The 26,276-nt window shown below is 37.5% G+C and overlaps 1 protein-coding gene across 1 annotated transcript; it reads right to left on the reverse strand.

Moving 5' to 3' along the window:
- Positions 1 to 863: 863 nt before the first annotated feature.
- On the reverse strand, positions 864 to 25,601 carry shisa8b (shisa family member 8b). Its single transcript, XM_057359233.1, is given in 5 exon segments — positions 864 to 3,052; positions 3,970 to 4,092; positions 13,387 to 13,505; positions 22,600 to 23,185; positions 25,589 to 25,601. Coding segments are annotated over 5 exon segments (1,302 nt in total). The 3' UTR covers positions 864 to 2,591.
- Between the last annotated feature and the right edge of the window lie 675 nt (positions 25,602 to 26,276).

Below are 26,276 nucleotides of genomic sequence, written 5' to 3' on the forward strand. Positions count from 1 at the left end.
CATTTCCTGAAAAACAGCAAATTTGGACATACTAGGTTTCAGAAGGACAGCGACGATATTACTGAATGCAATTCATTTGTGTTGGTTGTACCTGAAAGTTGTCCAGAGAGGCACTCTGTGCTATCACTACTGGCCAAAGGAGGGCGAGAGAGACCCATAAATCCAGAAAATGCTCGGTTGCTGCTTTTCGCAAAAGGTAAAAAATAAAGAAATAATAAAAAAATCAGTTTTCTGCGGCGAACTTAAGACACGTAAGAGTAATTAAACAGGTTTGAATACCTTTTATTATGGTACAAGAGATCAGTTCTGAGGTAAAAAAATGAAAAACTTGCGTCACTTCCTTTCTGTAATGTTGATTTGTAATTTCAGGCTTACTTTATTGGTTATTTTATTTTCTCTTATTTACTGAAAATAATTTAATTCAAAACAATCTGTTGTTTAAAAAGCTTTTAAATAATCTTTTCGGTTTTGATTTTTGTCGTGAACTTACAACCGATGCTAAAAGCCCTTGTGCAACTAGTTCATGATTTTATACACAGTAACGTACAAAATGTCTACGTTACAATTAATGGCTTTTACGACCACTTCTAATTCAGATATCTGCGTCGTTTCGAAACAAATCTATGGAAATCTGTATAAATATGAAATAAGAAAATATAACGTACAGAATTACAGAACAGTATCCAAGATGCTTTAATGTAAAACAGAAAAAAACGGATGCATCCAGTTGACAGAAATATGATACGAAAAGCACAACTCTATACTGGAAACCAGAAATCACATAACTTGCTACATACATTTTTAATACTACATACATTTAAAAATAGGTGTAAGTCATACCTACACTTGAATGTAGGCTTTTATTTTGTAGCTTTCGTATCCATCCTACAGCAGAGGGCAGTTATCAGGTATCAAATCCAGTCAGTCAAGTGCTAATTTGTGTTGAAAAACATCTTATAGTTTTGATACATTGTCTTTAAGGTAAATGTTTGGTTAACCCACTTTGTAATACAAGCATGAAGGTAAACACACCAATGCTTACCTTGACAGCTAGTGCCTGTGAGAAATTTATTTCAGCAATTAAAGGAATAGTAGTAATACATTACAATAAGCTTGTATTTAGTTGTAACTAACATGAACTAACAATGAGCAATATACAGTAGATTTTCATATCAATACAAATGTTTATGTTAGTCCATGATGCATTAATAACAATTACAAATGATTAACAATGTATCAGTCAATGGTAAAATTAACATAAACTAAGGTTAATAAATGGTGTAGAAGTATTGTTCACCATTAGTTCATGTTAGCCAATGCATTAACTAATGTTAACAAATAGCCTTATTGTGAAGTTAAGTGTTACTGGAATAGTTTGCCCCAAATTTAAAATTCTCTAATAACTTACCGTTGTTTCAAACTAGATGTACAGTATATGACTTCCTTTCTTCATTTGAACACAAGTTTATATATATATTTAAAACAAAAAAGCAGTTACTTTATATACATAGGTCCCAAAATGTTAAAGTTGAAAAAAGCACATCCATCTATAAAAGTAAGAGTGTTCTGGGATGAAATGATAGGTCTGAACGATTAAGAACGATTAAGCTTCTTTAGGCCAAATAAGACCAAAACAAAGCCGTAAGAGCAAACAATAAATTTAAATATGGCAACACAATGATAAAGATTTGAAGTTATCAACATTCTGCCATATTTTACATTTTTGGGTGAGCTATTCCTTAAATACTAGAGCTGATATTCTGCAATTGCATAGCTTGTTCTATAGAGAATGTGAAGCTACGTCACGCCATATTGAATGTTGTGCCACCTTGGGAGGATGGCTGCTAGTGCATTCAGTGCAGTGTTTTGTTTTTCTTGAGTTTCTTGTTTTTTTATTAGGGAATATAACTATGGTAGGTCAGTTTTGCTGTGTTAAAACTGCAATAGCATTACGCCGAGTCGTTCAGGAAAAGCCCATAGTTCTTTCACTTTCGAATTCTCCATATATCAAACAAAACAAGTAACGGTACATATCAAAACAATAATAGCAGTGGAGCATTATCCTCCTAAGATGGCGGCAGCACTGCAAAATGCAACATAGGGCGTGACATCAGCTTCACATTCTCTATACGATTTTGGTGTCATTCCCAGGTCGATAGTCCAGATGCTTTGAGCATCTGACTGGATTCTTTCAGCCTCACATTATGTGGCAACCAGCCATAGACAAAAATCTGTATCCGTAAGGAAAAAACTCACTTAAACATTTTGTTCAACATGATTCGTTTGTTCCAATGTGTATAACTCGCAGGAACCAAATTGCTTGTTGTTATGCTTCTCACAATGACAGTGCTTGTTCTGATAAAATGTTGTCACAAAATTTTACTACAATTTACAGAAGATAAAATAAAAAAACTAACCCCCTACTGAAATGTATGCACAAATCTCATCTGTGTTTTTTGACCCAGTCCTTGAGCAGGAGAACAAACTGTAAAAAGTGTCTTTTATCCCACTCATTGATCCTGAGGTTGTGCTTATACAGCATAAAGATGACCACACAATCACGACATTGTATTCTTTTGCACATCCATTGCTCAGACAGTGACCTCTGTCTTGCTGTTCGTCTGGTAGGCCTTAAGTTCGTGATAGGGATGGTACAATGGGTGTCCCCCATAACCCGAGGGCCGGGAGAAGAACTCAGGCAGCACTTCTTCACTGTACTGCCTCCTGTGGACCGAAGTCTGTCTGCGATTGGAGTGTCCTGGATGTGAGGTCTGCCGGTACACCTGTCTTTGCCCAGACTCCCAAGCTTTGAAGGCTGAACTTGAAAGATGAGGGTGGGTGATTGTCTTTGGGATGCTGGACCTCTCGAGTTGGTTGGTTGGGATTGAGATGGAGAGGGGGGAATGGATGTCATGGGAGGGGAGAACCTGGTGAAGGTAGGACTTGTCTTTTAGGTGCGTATGCATTGGTTGGAAGCGTGCAGGAGGGGAATGATGTTGGGAGAAATCCATTAATGGATAACTCTTGTAGTAGTCTCGGGTTGCAGTATTAGCTGTGAAGAAGCAGCAGAAAGGCAGAAAAGTATCAGCTTTTATGTTTTAATGAAGTATCTGGAACTATATACTCCTTTGATTCCTGCTGAAGGCTCTATGAGAACCTGTCTAGCCTGAAATATGTAAAGGTCATTCCTCATACACGAGTTATCTCTCTTCTCATGTTTTTACATGCGAGCATCTCGCTCTGTCTCGCCGCATTAACATCCGTTGCAGCACTTGTCCTGTTTGTTCTTGTATTGGATGAGTAAATCAGAAGGTTTTACAAGGTGTGTACATATGAGTGTATGTCAGGATACCTATACAGAACATGCCTACACATGATAAAATTCCTGCAGATGCTCTTTTTGTCATAGCTGATGTCAGAAGGCATTCTTTCAAATAACATAGTCATCAAGTCATATTTAAGCATCCGTTCTCTCGTTCATTACTTTTTTTTAGCCACAAGGTGATTCAGGTATGACGGCTGAAAAACCTCAAGCTTACTCCAAATGGCTGTATTGTCAGTGTGCATCACCATCATCCTCATCATTATGGTGATCATCCTGATTGTTGACTATCCTGGCAATGGACTGTTGTTCAGTAACTTCATGTACGGATATAATCTGTTTACATACATATGTGCATTATCATTATGTCACATTTTACTGCCATTGTTGAGTACATCTGGCAGTAAATTAAAAACAAAAAAGTCCAAACGAACAACTGCGTAAACGTGCACATCTGTATAAATGTGTAGCTGCCAGAATTAAGTTGGTTATTTGAGTAACCTTGTTGTACTGCCACAGATGTGGCCCTCTTACCAAAGGGCTTCCCTCATTCTGTCAATCAAACTCAGAGACAGTTCTTCATGATACTCAATAGTTCAGTGAGTAGTGTGTTTGTGCACAAAATAACATTTAGTTGCTTTTCTTACCGACAGCTTTTAGAGAGGTGTACTTGTTTAGCGCGAGGCCTGGTATACTGAGGTTGCTTTCAGGATGAGGGAGTCCGACGGGTGTACCAAAAAAGAAACCAGCGTTGTTTAGATGGTACTGTTCTGGAATACAGAAGTGTAAAATAAACATAAAAATATGTATGTAATATGTATATAGAGACAAAGAGATAATCATTACATTTTTCTATTTTAGCCTGTCTGTACTTGCAATATAATTAAACTGCGACACATACAACAGGTGTCATAATAAGACTGTAACGCAATATATGGCATGCATTGAGACACTTGTTGAACTGTGAAACTTATTTAAATTCACTCTATGTGTCAGCCTGCCTATATTGACTATACAGATGTTGTTCAGGGCACTCAAATCAGATGCCCCATTCTGGATGGCCTATTTTTACTCGAACTGTGCGTGACAGCGCAGGAGGGACATTGATGCAATTAATGAATGTTTTTGTTTTGTCTTTCCTGTTTGTTCCATTACTCATTAGTCATGTTTCATTTAACATGGGCGGTCTGAGAGATTTGGACAGCTGTTCTTTTAGGGTAAACCTGTGTAACACATTATAAAATGACTCTGACATTTCCTAGCGGTGGTAAACAGTGTTTAAATGAATGTTGCATGAAAACCGAGAGCATTTCCTTCAGTGCGTTAATTTGGACAAGTACGTTTAGATCCTGAGTTTATAGAAAAGAGCACAGCCTGTTCTGACATCATAACAAAGCAAGAAAATAAGGGGGTCGTTTTAAACTCAACTGCATTTAATCTAAATAAATTGAACCACTCTTACACATAGAAAATATGTTGTCACTGTCAGACTGAAACTTCATATCTACATTTTTCTTTTTTAGAAATTAATACTATTTATTACCCTTCATGTTTGTCTGTGGGTTTCGCAGATATTTAAGCAATAAAATGATGAAATGAGCTTGTCAACTTTTTGGTTTACTTATTGAAAAACTGCTTTTTCATTTTCTGTAAAGTTGCACTTGTTGAGCTTTCAGTCCGACAATATTTTCCTATATTTTAACTGTCAATATATTCAACTATTTAATATATATTTGAGAATATATACAATAATACAGTACATATATTTCATTTTTTAAACTGGGGGAATTCCGCGTATGGGTCACGTGGAGGGATTTAAAAATTGGGGGGGATAACTTTTGACCCAGCATCTAAATAAATAATCTTCATTTATTAACATTCACAGAATTTTAGGTATGATTTGTTTATTTCCAGTTCTTTTTTTTGTCAAAACTCTTATTCATAGACATTTGGAACCATTTAAATCAATGTCTTACAGTTACAGTGTCTTTCATGTTTCAGTTCAATTTTCTTCCTGTTTTTGAAACTATGCAAAATACGCAACGCTCTACATTGCATTGTATTTTCCAGTATATTCCCATATATGTTTTTTTCATAAGGACAAAGTAACTGCTTTTGGACACACCTTTCCCTAAAATATAAAAGAATATTAAAAAATAAAGGTACATAGAAAAATATTAAATATCTGAAATCTATCTATTTCTCAACATTTTAAATGATATTAAATTAAAATCATCTCCTCACATTCAAAAACTGCTTATAGTGCTTTACTGTATATGGATCTGCTCTGCAGGTCCAGACATTTCATACAGATTGTTATTGTGTCTTTTATGCAGTTCAGGGAAATACTCCAAAGTTCTAGTTTTTAAATCTTGATCCACTGAGATTGTAATGCCTTGAGGACATTGGCTTACCACGTCACAGTACAGTTACAAGAGTGCCATTTACCACCATTTACCGTAGTTGCCCTCATGACGCTGTCTGGGTCTGATGATGATGAGAAGAGGAAAAACTAATGAAGGGAAACTAGACCTAATGCATTTATATAATGAAGTGTGTGATCTAATTGCACAAAAGAAAGAAAGTAGAGGAAGATGTCTTCTTTTCACATTAACATCTTCATTAGATATTTCTAACTAGACCTTTGAAGTCACAACTGTTACAGGGAAGCCCAGAGGGCCAATAACAGCTTTTGATGCCTTATATAATTATTTCTTAAGGATGTACGGGGTGCGTGCTGAGTATGTGTTTAGTATGTATCTATGCTGGTTATTAAAGTTGAGTTGTATAATTTTTTCACCATTAGCGGCATGGTAATTATGTAATTGCCAAATATAAAGATTTGAAATAGGTTTCTCAAATACTGCTTCATGTGACCTTTGTTGGCTAAACGGAGAGGCCCACATCATAGTCATTTAATCTACTTGGGGTATGGCCACTGTTTTCCCATCAGTAGAGCCCTGTTTGTTTATTTAAAGTTTGACAAGACAGGATATTGCCACACAAGACCCTGAAATGAGTCAAACATATACATGCTTTAAAACTAACATTTACTAATATACAAGGCATAAAATAGTAATATACAAATGAAATAAATTACTATACAAGCAATAGTAAAATGTAGACTAAAAATATATAGTTATTTATACAACAGTTTTAGAGCACGAGGAATAAAGTAGAGTTCATGTCGTTTAGTTTTACTCCTGGATACAGCAAATGTCCTGAGCTGCCGAAGAGAATAGGTAGGAGTTGGGGCCAGAGGGAGAAAACAATGCAGCGGTGATGAACTGTCCCTGAGGAATTTAGTTATGGTACGTATAGTGGCTTCATCACGCCTCACACTCAATGTTGGAAAGGTTGAAGTCGGAATGCCTATGATACGACAGCATCGCTTTTGAATTCTCTCTAACTCCTCAGAGAGACCTTTAGGCAGTCCACCCCATACTGGGCTTGCATACTCCAGAACTGGCCGTATAAAAGTCAAATATATTTGCACTAAAACATTGCAGGGAAGACTTCCTTTCTTTGCAACAGAAAGATTTCTGGGGCGCACCTTCGAAATCATGTACATAATATGGGCGTCCCAAGACAAGTCAGATGATATTTGAACTCCAAGCAATTTAAAGGTAGAAACTCTACTAATTGCATGTCCTGAGACAACAGAAGAAGGAGGGGAGGGAATGTTATCATGTCGTCTGGCACTAATTACCATGTCCACAGTCTTAGCTCCATTCAGCACCAATGTAAATTCCTGTCCCCATTCGACTACAGAATCCAAAGCCTTCTGAGTGAGTCCAGGTAGGGATCCAATTAGAAACTCAGTGATTGTCAGATCGTCAGCGTATTTCACAGGAATTACAGAGGGAGGCAGATGTGAATCCAAGCTGTTTATACAGATGACAAAAAGCAGAGGGGATAGAAGTCCCCCCTGAGGAACACCTGCTGAAACTGGAAAGGAATTGGACACACAGGAGCCCCACTTCACCTTCTGCTCTCTGTTATCCAAGTAACTCCTCATGATAAGCCAGAGTGGCTGTCTGACATGCAAGTCAGCTAAGGAATATAGCAGTCGACAATGATCACTAGTGTCAAAAGCTCGAGTGAAATCAACAAAAACAGCATGTATGTCCATTTTGGGGGAACTGTTAAGAGCTTCATGCCAGTGCTGCAAAACTTGAATCAGAGCAGTGTCAGTTGATCTATTCCTCATAAAGCCATGTTGTGATGGTTCAATCTTAGTAACTGTATCCTCCAGAATGGCATCTCTGAGTATTCCTTCAAAAACTTTTCCAACACAGCTGAGTAATGAGATCTGGCGATAATCTGCTGGAAAACAAGGCTTTGCTTTTTTGGGGACAGCTTTTACTATAGCCTCCTTCAATTGTTGTGGAAAAATGTTATGCTGGATGCACGTATTGAAGATATCACATAACACCGGTGCCAGCTCCTCATGAAAAGTCTTTAGCACCCAGGAAGGAATGCAGTCAGGACCAGCAGCCTTGGTTGCATTCACTTTACGAAGTCTAGCTTTGACTTGTCCGATACTCAGAGGAGGTACACTACAATTTGACAGCTTGTGGGTAAATTCTTCCTCAGACAGTGAAGTATGGCTTGCAGAGTTCCACACAGAAGCAAAGTGCCTCCCCAGAATGTCACACTCACGTTGCACAATGTTTTGCTCCTGAGGCACCACATCATTCCTTTCTCATTCCATCCCCATTAAAGCCTTCACAGACTTAAACCATTGTTTAGGCTTGGAACATAGTAGTTCCTCCACCTCATGCTGGTAATATTGTTTCTTTGCGCACTTGATTTTCATGGCTATGGTTGATTTTAATTTAATATAAGACGTTTTGTCGCCAGAACAAAATGCCCACTGTCTGTCCTTTATCAGATCTTTAATTTGAACAGTCATCCAAGGCTTATCTGTGTTTGTAATAGAGACCTTCTTTAATGGAACTGTTTTATCCAAGACGGATATGATAGTTGAAGTAAAGGCACCAACCTTAGCTTCAGGGTCTGTAGCTTCATGAATGTGAGAAAAGTCAGTAATGTTCATAAGGAGACCCAATTCCCTGATTGTCTCGGGTGTACGTTTTCTACAATAAATGTGTTTTATAGGTTTGTTGGGCCAGTTACCTGCATTTAGCAAGATAGTCTGATGGTCAGCAGAACCCACAGGAGGCAAGTGCTCAGGTGACTGATACATGGAGGAAATATTGGTAAATATTGAGTCTAGTTGACTTGCCCTTCTTGTTGCTCCAACCACGGTTTGTTTTAACCCATATCTCCTGCAAATGGTTTCCGACTTGTACTTATTTGTGTCACCAAGTATGACAATTGCAGCCTGCTGGTAGTTACATTCAATGTTTCTAAGACAACTGTCCAAATACTGCGTAATTAGTGTATCAGGTTGGGCTGTTACAGAAGAACGTGGTGGAAAATACCGCAATAATACAACTTAGTCCTCGTGGTAAACGACTGGGACGTAACCAGACCCACAGAGCTTCATATTCATCTTCTTCTATATGAGTCAGTCGCATTTGCTTGATGGTGTCACAAAAATACAGGGCAACTCCTCCTCCCGCACCTCTCTCGCGATCCCGCCGGTGTGTTGTATATCAGGGAAAAGTTACAACTGAATCTGGAATATAAGCATTTAACCATGTCTCTGAAACAGCGACAACTGCTGAGTTGTTAATCGATGCTACACTGTACAGCTCATCACATTTGTGACGTAAAGAGCGCACATTAGAAAGAAGAAAACCAGGCATAGATGGTATTGACTTGTGTTGTTATGTCTTGATATGAATTAAATTAATGGGATGGTAGCAACAGTCATATGGAAACATTCTTTGCCAAGTCAACTGTCTTTTAATATCCCCTGCAGTTCCACAAGAAGTAGAGCGATTTCCAACAATTGTACATATTGAATGAATATAATTTCTACCAGCTTACTTACCCCTTGGACGAGATCTGAGTCGTAAAATCCCATTTGACCGCAACATGTTCTTGATTTCAGAAGCCAGAGGAGATGCACATCTTCTCAGACTTTTTAAGAAATAGGAATCACTCAAATGACCAAGTTGTTCCATCATAAGGAAAAGAGGGAGGCGTTTTGTTAAAGATAGTTTCCTCAGCAAAGGTATCCTGTCATCCACCCAGCTATAGTTAAGTAGGCCGCATTTCCAGAATCCATCCAGAATCTCCCAGAAATAAATCCATCCACATGTCCTAACTCCCCATTCAGTGAAGTAATCAAACAAACAAATAATCTATCCATGCATTTCCGACCTACAATAAGTTAAAATAGTTTAAAAATCTTAAAAAGACCAATTACTGAGCAGCATACCACTCATGCGGCTGCCCTTAAAAGCGCCACCTATCTGACCTGAGAGCACGACATTGCTCATGTATTCTTGTATACATCTGAAAGATTGACTTCATTCTTTAGTTCTTATGAGTGTACACTTTAAAATGCTGTGCTGTGTTAACGTTTACATAAAGCCTGAATATAATCAGACAAATAACAAGTATATCTGCAATTACAAGAGCAAGTACTTTTTCTAAAGTTCCCATGTTGCAACTGATGTGGGTTTACAATAAATAACCATTTAGGTGAGCTTTCAGTGGCTCTATAGGACATACTGTAGTATAGCTCAAAACAAAATAAGAGCCCAAAATTGTCCAAAGAAAATGAATCTGAATGCCTATATATGGTCAACACCCTGCCAGTCATGTTTCGTGATGGGATTGTGATTTGAATGGGGAATTGAGAATGTGCAACAGAGATGCACTAATGTGGGACGGGGTGGCATCTGTATATTTGTGCATCTTTGTGCACAGTCTTCAGTGCCACCGTCTCTCACGGCCTGAAGCATTAAAGACCTCTGTGATGCTGTAGTGTGAGGTATGTGTATGCGCATATGTGTGTAATGGCATACAAAACAAGACATGAAATGCTTCAGGCGAGAATTAGAAAGAGAACTGCACAAGGTCTAAAATTGGTTAGTACTGCATGTCTTTGTGTGTGACGTTGTCATGCCGTAGTTCATGTGCCCGAATTGACTCACATTCTTGCTTATAAGCTCTGATACCTGATTTTAAATTGTGATGATTTGTAGATTATTTGTTGAACAAAAAGATAGTCTGGTCTTTATTAGGCAGTTTTGGAGTGTCAGGCTGAATGCTCAAGTTTATTTGTAAAATCACTCTGTGGATGGTTTACTTATAGTTAACCTTCATATTAAGCTAATATAGGCCAGAGTTGTTAAAAACATACTTTTACTATACAGTTGATGGCATGTCACTCATCCAGGAGAGATATTTTTTGTCAAGGTGAAAATATGTGTGATGGTGCATTAGAGGGCAAATTGGTAAGTGGATGAGGTGGAGGGAGTGTCAATATTGCAGTGAAAATGAAAAGAAATAAAAAAAATAGTTCAACAAAAAAAAACATTAAAACAGGTAAAAAATATACTGTTTAAAAGGAAAGGCAATTTTTTTGCAAGGCTCCATAAAGACCCTATGAAGGAGGTAAATACATTGAAATGAATGGATTTTTTATGGGTTTCATTTGAAATCTCAGCAGAAAGGCAGGGTAATTTAACTTCAATGCAAATTCCAGCATACGAAAATGTGTTATAACCACTCGTGTAAACACATGCTCCTCCTGGCAAGAGATATTCCCAATGTCTTCCCAGTTTAACCCTTTTAGATAAAAGCCTCCGTGAAGAGATGTCAGGCCTTTTTCAACCTCACCGTATAACACAGCACAAGTGTTATAATCTTCTCCCTACTACTAAGGATGCAAAATATACGCCAAGAGATGTACAGTCACAGCAATAAACCCTCTATCTAAGCACCTCCGAGCGAAACTTAAATCCTCTCCATAAAGTGCAGAGAAAAGTGTGCTGCTTAAGCTCGGCACAGACGCGTTCCTTATCAACATAAACCCCACATCAACTGTCGGTCTGGAGCTCACTGGAATCAGTGATGATAAGACCTCGCTTGCATTCATAGATGAGCAAGAAAAGGAGGTTACAGATGTAGTTTCTTCTGGTTATTGAGGAGAAATGGAAATTATGTGGGGAAATCATAAAATGGGAAGGTTTAAGTGGAATGATGGAAGGAGAGAGGCACTGCATCAACATCAAACTCCTATCAGACACAAATTTTGACAAAATGTACAAAAGCAGCTCACGGGGTCAATCAACATTATGAGCACATTAGTCAACGCTGATGGTGAATCTCACAGAAAATATCAAAAAACTTAAACAAAAACCCATTTTGATAAAAAAATGTGTTTTATGTTTTGTGACCATAATATTTTTGCTGTGTTTTGCTACAAAAATTTTAATGCAGATTTTTATTTTATAGTCTAATTGTAAAGCATTTGTAAATTATGTTTTTTTGTGTAATGTTTATATTGAAATACAGTTAAAATTACTGTAAAAAGGTCATGATAATCACCATTGAGATTACTGAGAATTACAAAAAGTTCTAAAAGAAAGTGTTTGTTTTAAAATATAACGTCACATGCAAAACATTTGACTAGTTTTGAAAAGAAAATTATATATTTTATATTCTGCATGCAAAATGTTTTTATTTATTATGTTTTATTGCTTATTTATTTATTATTTAAGAAGTCAATTTTCTTTGTTCTCCTCCTCCTCCTCATTAATCCTTCTCGTTCATCTCACTCAAAATCAGAGTTTGGTTAACATCAAATCCATGTTAACCAAATATCATAATGACCCGAATATAGAACACTTCAGGAAATGTAAGCAACGCTGATATAACGCTGGTCCAAAAGAACTTCCTGTTTCAGTTTTTAACACTACACAAACGTTAAACAAAATACAGTACAACCAACAGAGCATTTATAACCAAATCATAATGTTAAACAAATATATTTAAGGTTTAATTATATATGTAAGATTTAAAAATATAATGAATACAACTGGCGGAGGGGTCCCTATTCATGTTCAATTAAAATTAGGGGATAAAAATCCTATTATTCAAACATTTCTTCTTATTGCACTGTGAGAGATAGAAACATGGAATGAGATTTGGAGGGGAAATTGGAAGAAGAATGGGTAAGTGAGACAAGAAAAACGGTGGATAATGTATTTTTTTAGTTAATGCACTGATGACATGAATATTATACTAACCTGAGGACAAATTTTCTGCCACCCCATTTATGTCAACATCAATCACTTTGCTGGATCCAGCTCTAGTTATTACTAATTAGAGGACACTTTTATCCTCAAAGACTTGCAGTACATTTAGGCCCGGTTTCACACACAAGGCTCAAATTAGGCCAGGACTATGTTAAATTAGTTAAATTTGGATATTTAAACAGCGTATATGAAAATGCATTTGAAAAAAATTACTGGTGTGCATCTTGAGACCAAACAACAGAACTGACATATTTTAAGAAATGTCAGGGCAATTAATTTTTAGTTAAGACAGCTCAAACATTCATTTTAATCTGGGACTAGCCTTAAACCTTGTCTATGTGAAACCGGGCCTTAGTGTAGAGCAATGGGGTTAGATAATTTGGTGAATCTTAAAGATTGCCACAAATCTACAGCCATTTATTAATTCTAAAGGTTATTCATATTATTTATTTTATTTAAATATAACCAACTTGGGACGAGGAAAGTAGAAAGCAGCTATGAGGCAGTGATAGACAGTGTGTGTTGTCATGCAATACTCTAAGGGACAGAGCCCTTTGGGAAACCGAGCCTATGAGCAGAGGTGTGCAAAGAAAAAAGCAAGAACTTTCTAATCTCATGTTAGAAGTGATTATTCATGCTAGAACACATCATCCTCAAATTCCCATAACTGTACCCACTGTTGATCTACCAAGCCTACCCAGCATTCACCGCTCCTAAGAATATTATGCACTTCAATACACAAATGTTATTTTAGATATTAAGGTTGGGATTTATTTAGAAGGTGATGCATACCCTGTATAACCCTAATTATGATTATATGAGAGAAAAACATTAGCGTAAGGAAAGAGAAGATGATTAAAACGGGCACTGTGGTGAGCTCACCGCTGCGGCTGCGAAGCATCCTGGCAGAGATGCCATTTGCTCCTCTGGGGGTCGTGCTTAGAGGTCCATCCACGGGACTCACCTCACCGCCCGGTTGCTTCAGCAATTCCTGCAGCGTCCTGCACAGAGACCACGGTAGTTATTTAGCAGATACCAAAACATTACATTTCTGTAATCATTCACACACCCTCTTGTCATTTTAAACCTGTATGACTTTCTTTCTTCTGCAGAACACAAAAGAAGATATTATTAAGAATGTTGGTAACTGAACAATGCTGGTACCCATTCACATCTATAGTAGACATATGCCCGGTTAACCAAAAATATATATCACGTGATTTATGCACAACTTGTTAGTGAAGTACGGTAAAATGCTGCTGCATCCGAAAGCCAGAGGGCGCTCTCGTGCAGAAACTCCAAATACGCACTGCAGAAGAAGATCATAACACGTTCTAGAATCTAGGAAATGCCTATGGACATATTTTTATCACTGTTACTCAAGCCTCCTCAGGTATTTTTATGATAATAAAGTATATTTATAATGATCATGTTTGACGGGTGTTGCTTTTTCCAAATGCACGTTATAAGCGACTCAAACTCGCACTGCTTTTAGATCGAGCAGAATTTCTACTGATCCCAGAGCCGTGCTTCACGGACAAGCTACGCATCAATAAAATAAACGATACCTTGCATTATCGCAGCCAGCTCGGTTTCAGCAGGATTTGGTGGTAACCGCGGTTAACCGGGCACATGTCTAGTACAGACACAATAAGCAATGCAAGTCAACGGGTACCGGCGTTGTTTGGTTACCAACATTCTTCAAAATATCTTCTTTTGTGCTCTGCAGAAGAAAGAAAGAAAGTCATGCGGGTTTTCAAACAACAAGAGGGTGAGTAAGTGATGACAGATTTTTCATTTTTGAGTGAACTGTCCCTTTAAATATATTAATGATCGTTTCGTTTTAAGCAGGGATGATAAGATGTGCTTTTTAAACACGAAACATCCCATTCAAATCAGCAAACTCCTGATACCCTAGTTAGAGTTGACAGTAAACTGCTGACATATATCATTACATATAACATTAATAGTGTAGTGCTGTGTGCCATATTTGATCAATACAGCCATTTAGAATCAGCTGGCAGCAAACAAACTGTGTTTGTTTGTATACTATGCAGGCAGGCAATGAGTTTACACTCAATATGATCTTTTTCACACCATATAGACGGTTTCATCGGACGCACCCGCCTAGCCCCAAGTTAAGTCAAATGTAAGTAAAATTTCTGGCGAGAATTATTGTTATCAGAAATAATCTGCAGGGACTCTATTTTTTGCGGATGTGTACCGGAAATTAAGTTTGGGCCACAAAAGCGTGCATGCGCAGTAACGTTTGTTTATGTTGTTGCTTTGAAACCGTCTATTAAATGAATTAGAAAATGTATTTATAGGTCATCTACCGCATACTATTGTCCTGGAGTTCACAAGCTCTTTTCCTACAGCCCTGGGTGCTTCAAATCCTTGACATTCCATTATTGCTCTATTTGCTCAAGATTACGCTTGTATCCCTGGTGATCTCTCTAATTCCATCCAACACCCCCTAACCAACCCGCGAATGTGATGAAATCTAATGTGATTGTCGAGCACAAGCTCGCTGCCCCTTGGCCGCCCGATGCCACTGGCTGTAGGCCACGGCGGCCCAAAATAATAACAGCAACACATCAGAGAGGCATGAGAATACAGTCATCTAACACAGTGATGACGTCTGAGTACTAGAGACACTTCCAGGGCAGGGCAGGACATTCTCGTACGGGAAACATCATTGTAGTTCTATCCTGCGCTGCTTAAATACATTTGTGTGAAATTACACTTTTAAGTTTGTAAGATTCTTCCAAAGCCTTCAACCAATGCCTAAGCGAAATAAAAAACGTAAGAGAAATATACAGTCTGTACGACTCGTACATGATAGCCCATAAACTCTGATGCCATAAATGCTTTTAAATTTCACTTTTTTGAGACTCGGATTGGACGTTCTGAAAACATTAACGTATTGCAATTAGATGTGAATCCTGTGTGTATATCCTCTCGATATAATCTCACCCTCAGTGTTTTGGAATCCTCGTGAGAAGAACTGAACTCAAAGTAGATGACAGACATCATCTGTTTGTTGTACATCTCCCTGTGAAGCTTACACCTATCGGTCATTGAGCCTGGCGTTCCTCCACAGCTGTCCTCTCCCAATATGTCACTGATATGAGTACATGAGCATTTTGTCTTCACAACTGATTTTTTCTTCACATTTGGTCTTCACTTGTGGTCTGACTAGATTCATAGACAGAATGGGGGGGGGTGACAGACCCCCCCCATTCTGTTTACAACTTGAATGGAAATGGAACAAATCTTTACACTCATTAGTGCATCTAAAAAACACACATCCTGCCTTTTAGTTAAAAAAAGCCAATTCTCCTTGTTTGCATGCTTGAAGAGCCACTTATTTCTCTTTAAAAATTAGGAAACATACATAAGAATGCATATAAAATATACATAAGAGCAACACTTTGTTTTTACACAAACAGAAAAACACTAAGTAAAGAAATTAATTTATGAGATTATTGTCATATTTTGATGTTTAGATACTTGTATGCCTGTTGCTTGTGTTTTTTCCCAGCATTCAATTTGGGAGGGGATAACAACAAAACAGGGCCGTTGTAATACAGAACGGGAGGGAGGGGGCATTTCGTTTTCATAGGGGGGAATACTTTTTATGTTCTTAGAAACAGATATTCACCAAAATAACAACCCGTATAGTATTTGAAAGAAACAAACGCTGGAGATTTGCGGTTAAAACATGGGTTATTTTGTGAGAGATGATACATCAGTAAGCAGGACTATTTTTACAGATCGACTGATGTTCATTCGACTTTATTTTTCGATATACTGCGTTTGTAAGACAATGATCCATTAACTTGACGTCACTGCCGTCTTAAGTCTATCACAAGCACACACCATAAAGAGCAAAACAGCATTTGATGTTTCAAATGGATTAAAATGATATAATTTGGATGCCGAGACTTTTTCACAAACCACTCATTATTACTTTAACCCTAAAGTGATGTTGGGGACAAATGTGGGCAAAATGATTTAGTTTTTTTCTAATAACTTTTTTTCTCTTAATCTGATTGGTACAAAACTCGGCTACTTTTCCTAAATTTTCCACCTAAGCACACCTAAAAAAGTTGGACTTTATTTGACAATGTTCAGTTAGTGAAAATAAAAAACTCCTTAATGAGCTGTTAAGGCCCATTTGTGGGCACCCATAAGAAATGAATGGGAAATGACTAAATTTCACATCAATTTTTTTTGCTGTCCAATAAACATACATTTACATTTGTATGTAACAATGGAAGCAATTGGAACAACATAAAGACTTTTTTTTTTGAAAGACTAGAAAAGAGATAGAAGTCAGAACTGATCAGTCAGGTGCTGACGGAAGAGATGTGTTTTCAGACGGTTCTTAAAGATGGCCACAGAATCTGCTGATCTTGTAGCAGCGGGCAGATCATTCCATAAATGTGGAACCGATCCATTGAAGGTTCATTGAAGACCACTCTTGCCGCCGCATTCTGGATCATCTGTAGAGGTTTGGTTGTGCAAGCTGGAAGTCCAGCCATTAGCGCATTGCAGTAGTCCAGTCTAGACAGAACAAGAGCCTGGACTAGGACTTGCGTAGCATGCTCAGATAGGAAAGGTCTAATTTTCCTAATATTGTAGAGGATAAATCTACAGGACCGGGTGGTCCTGTAGATTCCATACAACAACAAATCCAACATAATGCAGATCATTCATACACATATATAAAGGAGTGAGCCTATAGTGTGGTCGGCACTCACACAAATACACATACACGCACGCACAAACAAACACCCACAAACATGCAATTGAATAAGCTTATAGTGTTTTTTTGAGAAAGATGTCAATTAAAAACTGACATTCACACATACACAAACAAAGAACTGTGCAACACACACACAATTATTTATGTAAAATATCAATGGAATCACAGAGTGCCCAAATTTGTCCACTAACAGCAAATTAGTGCAGTTGTAAAAAGCTGCACTTGAGGATTAAACTTTGAAATGTTAGTGAGCACCGGACGTGAAGCGCAGCACCGCATCGCGTCTACAACTCAACTGGTACACCGGACACGTACATTCTGCATGCGCATGCTCAAGTTCCAAGTCTACTCCTGATGCAGGATAGGCCACTTTTAACTCGTTTTATTCTGTTTTACTTGGCTTTTGAATGTTTTTACTTTGGTATATTCCGGTGAGTGATCTCTGTAGATCAGCGCGATGAGCCTGCAACAAAATACAGGCAACCCAAATGTTTACTTGTTTGTTTTCAACAGTGATGTTGGCACGATTGTCCTCATTGAGAATGATGGATGTGCCATGCTGAAGTCATTGAGTCCAGCTTTACTGATTTCACCGTCAGTGCACACAGACTCAAGCCTGTCTCCTGCTGTCATGTTGTTTCACTCATACACTGAATATGAGAATACAAACCTACATCCAAAAGAACAACATATAATTCAACAGATAATAGAGAATGTGGTGGTTTTTTTCAAACTTGAAAAAAAGATTGCGATTGGCCTATGGAAATCATGATGGGTCATTACAAAGCCAACATTTTTATGCCATTATTAAGCCGTTTTTTATTGTTATCATTTACAGTGATTATAGTGTATTTTTAAACCTCTTAACATAAACATCCATGCTTCCTAATGATGGACAGATAACTTGCTGACACTTTCTCATGAAATTGATACTGGGAAAAAAACAGCTCTACAGCAAAAAAAGTGTTTAGGATCAGAGGTGGGTAGTAACGCGCTACATTTACTTCGTTACATTTACTTGAGTAACATTTTGGAAAATATGTACTTTTTAAGTAAAATTAAAAGTGTGTACTTTTACTCTTACTTGAGTAAATTTCTAATAGAAAATCTATACTTTTACTTCGTTACATAACTTACATTGCGTGACGTTCCTTCGTTCCTTCATTTTAAAATATGCTTTTTAAAACGCGTTGTTTATTTCAAGGTTGTCGTCTCTTTTTACGGCCATTCCAGAGTGATCGATTCTTTTGAGTCGATTCTTTTGAAAGCATTAATTGAACAATGGGCAAAACCATTTGAATAGGCTAATGAATCAGTTCAAATGATTTGTTCAGTTCGCAGCACGATCTGAATCATCTGAAGCAGGATTACTCACTCCTCGTAGCGCGAAACTTAAGAACACGCAGAACACAAAGAGCGTTGGATGAAGTGGATATTAATCTATATCTATACAATCAAAACTGCAAATGTGTCATATTGTTTGCCAGCAATGATAAATGCCCGCCATATGCGCGCACCCGCGCGACCTGTCCGTCAGACACAGCAACATGCGCGTTACCTGTCAGACACAGAGACATGGGCTTGCAGAAATATACATTTGATGAACAGAAGGAAGAAAACTTGTGATGGGCGTGTGGTTCACTGTTTATTGTTTGTTTACAAGTAAGAGCGTTTCACAACACACACATGACACAACACGAGAAAACACGAGCTTTGTTCAAAAATGTGTATTTCATTTAAGAGAGCACTGCAGATGTTCTAGATCATCTTAGGAAATGCTCTGAGTTTAGTTCATGCTTTAGTTTGACATGGTCTATTATTCTAAATAAATTGTGTAAACTACATTGACATCAGGACTAGATTAAATTTACAGAAATGCTTGTCTCTTCTGTGTTTGTCTATTCTTTAGTCTGTCTCTCTAGTATATTGCAAAGATATCTGCTTATGATAATTAAAAATATTAATTAAAATGTAATATTAAAATATTGGCGTTAATATTAATTTTATGTAATAGGCCTATATAATCAGATACAAAGTAACTAAGTAACTAGCTACTTGAGTAGTTTTTTCATTGCATACTTTTTTACTTTTACTTGAGTAACAATTTCTCTAGTTACTTGTATTGTACTTTTACTTGAGTAAAGATTTTGGCTACTCTACCCACCTCTGTTTAGGATTAATAATTATAATTACTGCTGCAAGTAGCTTGAGCAGATGGTTTCAACAGCCTGTGGATGGTAGACATTGGTTGTAATGCATGTAATGCAAATTTAAAGAATGTTTATTTTCCTGTTTATAAGTGTCACAATAATCATTCAATCCTTTATAGGCCTATAGATATATCAGTCCAACAAAATGGGAATCTAATGAGGTTCACCGTTTTAATAATGATCTGATTTACACAACAGAGGCTGATAGACACAAATGACAGAACAGTCTCTTTTGATTCAAAGGAATAATTAGTATCCTTGTCTGGTTTAATTGCAATAATCATTGCCCTGTGTAATTTAAACAGCTATTAAACCGAATGCAGCGCAGTCATTCTGATAAAACCATGCAGAGGTTGCCCTGTCAGAGTGTATTAAATTGAGCGGCATCTAGTGGTGAGGTTGCGAATTGCAACCAACGGCTCGCTCCACCCCTCCCCCTTCCCATTTGAAGCACTACTACGGTTTGACCATTTAGAGCTACTGTAGAAACAATATGGTGAATTCCATGCAAGGGGACCCGCTGTGTTGTAGATAGAAATAGCTCATTCTAAGGTAATAAAAACGTAACGCTTCATTATGTAAGGTCTTTAAACACCTCTGAAGACATGGTTTTGTATATGATATTGCATTTCTGTCAGAAGATCCTCCAAAACATTACACATTAGACCTTAAAAGATGGCAAATTTTATTGAATTAATAAAGGTTATGTAAAAGTCTGAAAGTTTAGAGATTAATACTGTATCTAGTATTTAGTTATGTCTGAATAATATTTCTGTAATGTCCCACCGCCAGAAAGGAGTGTTGATGAGTTGTTTTGTCAAAGGTCACAGACCTCCTTAAAGTCACAGTGAAGATGAGGGAGAGACGGTGGGGGTGGCAGGAGGATGCAAATGTCAGTGCACACCCACTAAGACTCAGCCATGCAGGAGAGGAGACATGTCTCTAAAATCAGAGAGATGCATTAACACGCAAACACACACCAGCCAGCCATGAGCAGCCACATCTCATTCAAGTCAAATGATTTAAGTCAGTTTGGAGTCACAGGAAAAATCCAACAAACAAACTTCTGAGAAGGAGGTGGGACTGACTGCATCAACTAAAGGGTCCAAACACACCATTTTATATAAATTAAGATCATTTTAAACCTGAGAGCTTTGGCTTACGTTCAGTTCTCTCTTATAGTTCTTGCAGTAACACTAAAAGAGCATTTTATTTTAATCATTTGAAATTTCTTATTTTATAATATAATATTTTAATTTATAATAAAACTTTATACATTTAAATTTAATTTATTAAAATGTATAATTTTATATTATTAAATCATTTTAATTAATTTGAAATTGAATTGACGTAATATTCTGATAAAATTATTCTGATAAAATTCTTTTTTAGAGCAAGTCATTTCTAAACAATTTTAAAAAACATTATAAAACTTTGGTATAAAAACATTAGAAACGTATATAAACATCCAGAAAAAACGTTTTCATAACTTCCTGGAAACATGAGCAAAACATTCTTATAACATACAGTATTTCTGTTTGCTGGGTACCTTAGTCTAACACTAAGATCTAAAGCGTAAATTGCTTCGTGCAAGTTTTGTGGATGCACTTGTTTTGTTACCTGATTTGCTCTGGTTTTGTGAATCTGGGGCTTTTGGACACCCATAGGCTATAGCAAAAAAGAGGTTTATTCCTTTACATACCTGTGGGTGGGTTATTTTATGGCACAGAGTCTTGCCTTTGGACACAGCATGCTTTTTAGGCTGTGAACTGAACCATGTATTTTCTTCCAGTATCACTGCTGTCCACAATGCATATGAATCACTTGCTTGTGTTATTTCCTGTCCAGGTTTTAATACCTTTGTTGTCCAGTAGTGGAATATTTCAAGGAAAATCTGCAACTTCTGCGAATACCAACCTGGTTTCATAGGAAATGCGTACATCTGTACACTTTTTGCAGCGCCACAAAATACGTACCATCAGGTACATATTGCTACAGTTTTGAGACACAAAAGTCCACTGGGGGTGCTAAAGAGAAGAATGCATGTCAGTGTCAGAAATCATGATTTGCTTCTGCTTCTATTATTTGTAATTTAATCGATATTTTAGAGCACCTAACCCCACTCCCTAAACCTAAAACTAAACCTGTGAGACCAGGTTGGCGCATACATGACCCTATTGGAACTTGGAACATAATCTGTAGAGGTTTATTCAGATAGATAAACCTACGTTGGTCTTTCCTGCTTAATCGAGGTTAGAAAGATTTGGGCATGTTGATATGACACTCAAATATTAGGACATGGATGAAAATAGAATTAGGAAATTACTTAAAAGTCCAGTTTATTTTTTATGGCTCGTTCTCACAGAGCAGATAGTCTCAAAAAGAGTTAATGTTCAGAAAAGTTGGTTAAATCTTAAAGCAGAGTGTTAGTATCAAGAGAACGTAATCTTGTAAGGAGAGCTAATCTGGAGTGCAGTGTTCAATGTGTGGGAAATGCTAATCTTCAGATGAATATTTTCGTCCTCGTAACGTGTTCACCTCAAGAGGGGTGTTTGCATTATTGGGTCATTTCATTTCTGAAATGGGAGAGTTAAAAATTCTCTGTGTTTTGTTTCATTGCTCGTGGCAGGCACTTAGACATTCATAAAGATTGTGAATGTTTAGAACAATGAGAACGAAGGGTTAGATCTGAGCAGAGACAGGACAGGAGGAATGAATGGGGAAAGGAACAGAGAACAGCTGGGAATTGAGACAGGCAAAGAAAGATACTCAAGGGGGATAGTGTTCAATTTTTGTAGAATGTTTAATGATGCTGTGAATGTTAAACTATCTTAAGTACAGCACTTCTATACTAAATTTATGTCTACCGTAGAGACGGCTGTTAAAATCTGAAAGAGTTATCATGAATATTAATGGCTTTAGCTCAGGCTGGATGCTGCACCACTTGGCGCCATACACTGAATTTGTGGAAATACACACTTAAAACAGTTCACCCGAAAATTCTTTCATCATTCACACTGTCATGTCATTTCAAGCTTGTATGACTCTTTCTTCGGCAGAACACAAAAGGGGACATTTATCTACTTTATCTACTATAAACTTATATCTACTCACCTGGAGTTACTGAGGTCATTCTGGCCTCCACGGCTCTTCTCCAGTCCCAGTTTGGTGAAGATTCCCACCAGGACCATGATGGCCACCACACCACAGATGATGTACACAATCATATGGGTGCGATCTCGTTCATGGTCTGGCTGGACCTCGGTGTTGGTGGCCACAGGTTTTCCAGTGTTGGCCCAAATGGGAGTGTCATAATTAGAGCAAGAGGTCTGGTCCAGCCGTTGCTGACGGAACTGGCAGCAGAATCGGTAAAAACAGGTGCCACAGCAATACAGGAACACGCCCACGTTACAATTAAAAGGAGGATCCCACTGACCCATCACATCGTAGTAACCTCGGCAACGGCTGCCAGTGGATGGCACAGTGTCCTCCTCCACCTCTCCAGGTGTTGTTAATGATAGAGGCCCTTCTGATGTCACAGAAATCAATAAAGCATCTTCAGTCTGATTGGCTGGTTGGATGTCCATTTCAGTGGTACTTTCTTCATGTGCTTTAGAGGCCCAGCTCAGAATGCCGGTCAGCAGAAGATGTAGCAAAAAAGAATATCCAGCCATGATTCACCGGATACTTATTAAACTCACTTTAAAAGTAAAGTACCACAAGTTACAAGTAAAACAAATAAATATGGAAAATTTTCGGGTTTAAGACCCAAGCGAGTGAAAGCTCATAGTTTTTTATCACACAAGTTAAAATACAATTGTTATTAAAAAAAAATACTAATTTATATAAGCAGTAAAAATTATTTAGGGATCTGGAAAGATTATATTCCAGAAATTGTTTGAAATATATATATTGAAAATGTTACTTCATGCAGTGCATGTTTATTTCAACATTATTCCAATGTTCACTGCAACGTTACTCCAATTGTTTTTTATTGCAATTTTGTTTTAAAGCGTGCATGGTTATTACAAACAAAATGTTAGTGCATCTTATCTCAAAACACCAAGATAAATGTAGTTTCACTGTTGTTGCAAAATCACAGTTTCCTTAATTGCAAAATAATTACCTTTATCCTTGAAAAAAGAAACAAAAACTTGCACACATGCATTTCATTTAACATATCCCATCACTGTACAGTAGTTAAACTCTTGTCTGTAGTAAAACTCCTCTTCTCTCAATTTCCAAGCAACCAGTAATTGTAATTTGCCACAAAAATCCCTTTCCCGTAAAGAGCACATGCAAGTGAGTGTTTTAATCCACAGCAATGCACTCAGAGTGCTGTCTCTGAGGCTTGTGAGGAGCAACAGTTCAGGATTCAAATGAAAACTCCTCCCCTCTATTCAACACACCACAGGGAAAGAGAGCAAGAGAGGAGGGGGGATATTTCCCATCCAGATGCTGCGTGTAAAGGGAGAGTGATCCTATTCTGCATGCATACGTGTCTTTTGCATTCGCGTTGCTTGCATTTGCATTTATAATACGTCTGCCTAAGCGGCCAACGCGTCCGTTACTGCCCCATACGTTAGCGGCCACAGCCTCCGTACTGGCCCCATACGTTAGCGGCCCACCGGGAAAACGCCCGGTACGCCAGATGGCCAGTCCGCCCCTGGCAGGTTCGTTTTTATTTCAAAATTTAGACTTTTATAGTTTTTGAATAATGTTTATAATAATTTCTTGGGCATATATGCATGAGTGAGAGTGAATAAGGACAAAGCAAAAAAAGGGAAAATTTGTTATTTTTATTGGACAGTTTCAGACCCCTTGAAGAAATAGTGTGTCCGTTACAGCAAGTATCTGCCTTATACACCGGACAAAAACGTTTCATGCTCTGAAGACAAAATCCTCTTACATTTGCAAAATCCATTTCTCTGTCCATAAGCACATCATTCTTAACTTTGACTTATTTCCATTGAATTTTCAAACACTAAAACTAGATCTTTTAAGCATGGACACAAGGTATCCAAAACCTACACTGTCAAAATGACTAAGTCAAATATTAAGATTGTTGATGTTTAAAGTGGAAACTCTTCTGATTGTTGGAGATTTTTCTTCTGCAGCATCCACAGTGCAGAGCTGACAGGCTCTGAGGAGAATCACGTCTTTGATCTGCACTCAGGTTAACATGTGACAAACACAACCTGGAGTTCTGAAGGGAGGAAGGAGAAACAGGATGGAAGAGGAATTTCGCAGAACTCTTTGGTCCTCTCAAAGTAAATCTCTCCCTCTCTCTCTCTCCCTCTCTCTTCCTCCTTATCTCCATCCATCTTTCTTATATCCTGATCCTTTTTCAGAACACAAAGCATTTCATTTTGTTTTTCTGTAGAGGGGTTTAACCTAAAAAACAAATATGCATTACATTAGTTGAAATTGTGGAACTTTATGTAATCATTTAATCTAACTGTACCTTCCCTTGAAGGTACAGTGTGTTAAAATTAGCGGCACCTAGTGGTGAGGTTGCGAACTGCAACAAACAGCTCACTCCACCCCTCCCTTTCAAAGCACTTCCTAGGCTGACACCGGACTAAGATGTCGTCACTTTTTTGGTTCTTTGATGAAGGAGATAACGCATTAATGAAACGTGCTCTGTTGGGCAGTTTGTCTGTTTAGGGCTATACTGTAGAAACAACATGACGAATTTCATGTAAGGGGATCAGTGGTGTATGTAGATAGAAATAGCTCAGACTAAGGTAATAAAAACACAATGCTTTGTTATGTAAGGTCTTTATACACCTCTGAAGACATAGTTATGTACATTATATTGTATTTCTCAATAAATCCTCCAAGAAATTACAAACAGCACAGACAATCGGTCTGGCAAAGACAAGCACCGCAAAAATAATACAAAATTAATTGTTACATTTTTATTGTGCATTCCAGTTAATATCAATAAAACGCAGTTGGTTTGTTTAAAAAAAAAATACAGCTAACTACCAAATAAACACAATAAAAACATCATAACATCATAAAAAACATTAAAAAAAAGAGTTATCTCATTTTGGAACCAAACTCTTCATATATTATTTAGATCCGATGTTAAACTGACTCTCGGTGGTCATTGTGGCCCTGTTTATTTAAAAAAGTTATAATAGGGCTTGTAAACATTCATTTTCTCCACTGGGTGTTTTGGTGCACTACGCCTACTGTCACATCATCCCTGTGGAGTCTGAGGTAAATCTCTCTGTAAAGTGTACGAGAAAATGGCCGTATGATTAAAGAGTTAAAATTATACATGGAAAGGTCAAGAAGAGCTCTGAATAAGAGCATAGAACATGACCTTCTTGTGCATCTGCACTGACCTGTTACATTTTTGTACATATTAATATTGAGGTCTGAATAATGTTGATATTGAATAATCCCCCAATTTAATATTAGTCTTGAACCTGATTCTGTTCTGGGAAAGATGAATGTGCCCTCTCAGAATACATTGTTACTCTGGGGTAAACTGTCTATGGGTTAGGGGGATGTTTCTCCTGTTTCATCATGTCTTTTACTCATTCACTTTAGGGTTTCTTTCATTTGTCTGTGTGTTATTTAACGCACAAAATAAGGGCAGAATTTTACTTCTAAATCATTTCAAAGTTGCTTGAACATAAATAGACTTGAAATGAGTCTGTATGTCTTACACCATATTAAAGGGATAGTTAATCCAAAAATGAAAAATCTGTCATCATTTACTCACCCTCAGGTTGTTTCAAACCTGTATACATTTCTTTGTTCTAATGAGAGAAAGA

Source organism: Triplophysa rosa, linkage group LG18 (genome assembly GCF_024868665.1).
Source record: "Triplophysa rosa linkage group LG18, Trosa_1v2, whole genome shotgun sequence".
Taxonomy (NCBI): Eukaryota; Metazoa; Chordata; class Actinopteri; order Cypriniformes; family Nemacheilidae; genus Triplophysa; species Triplophysa rosa.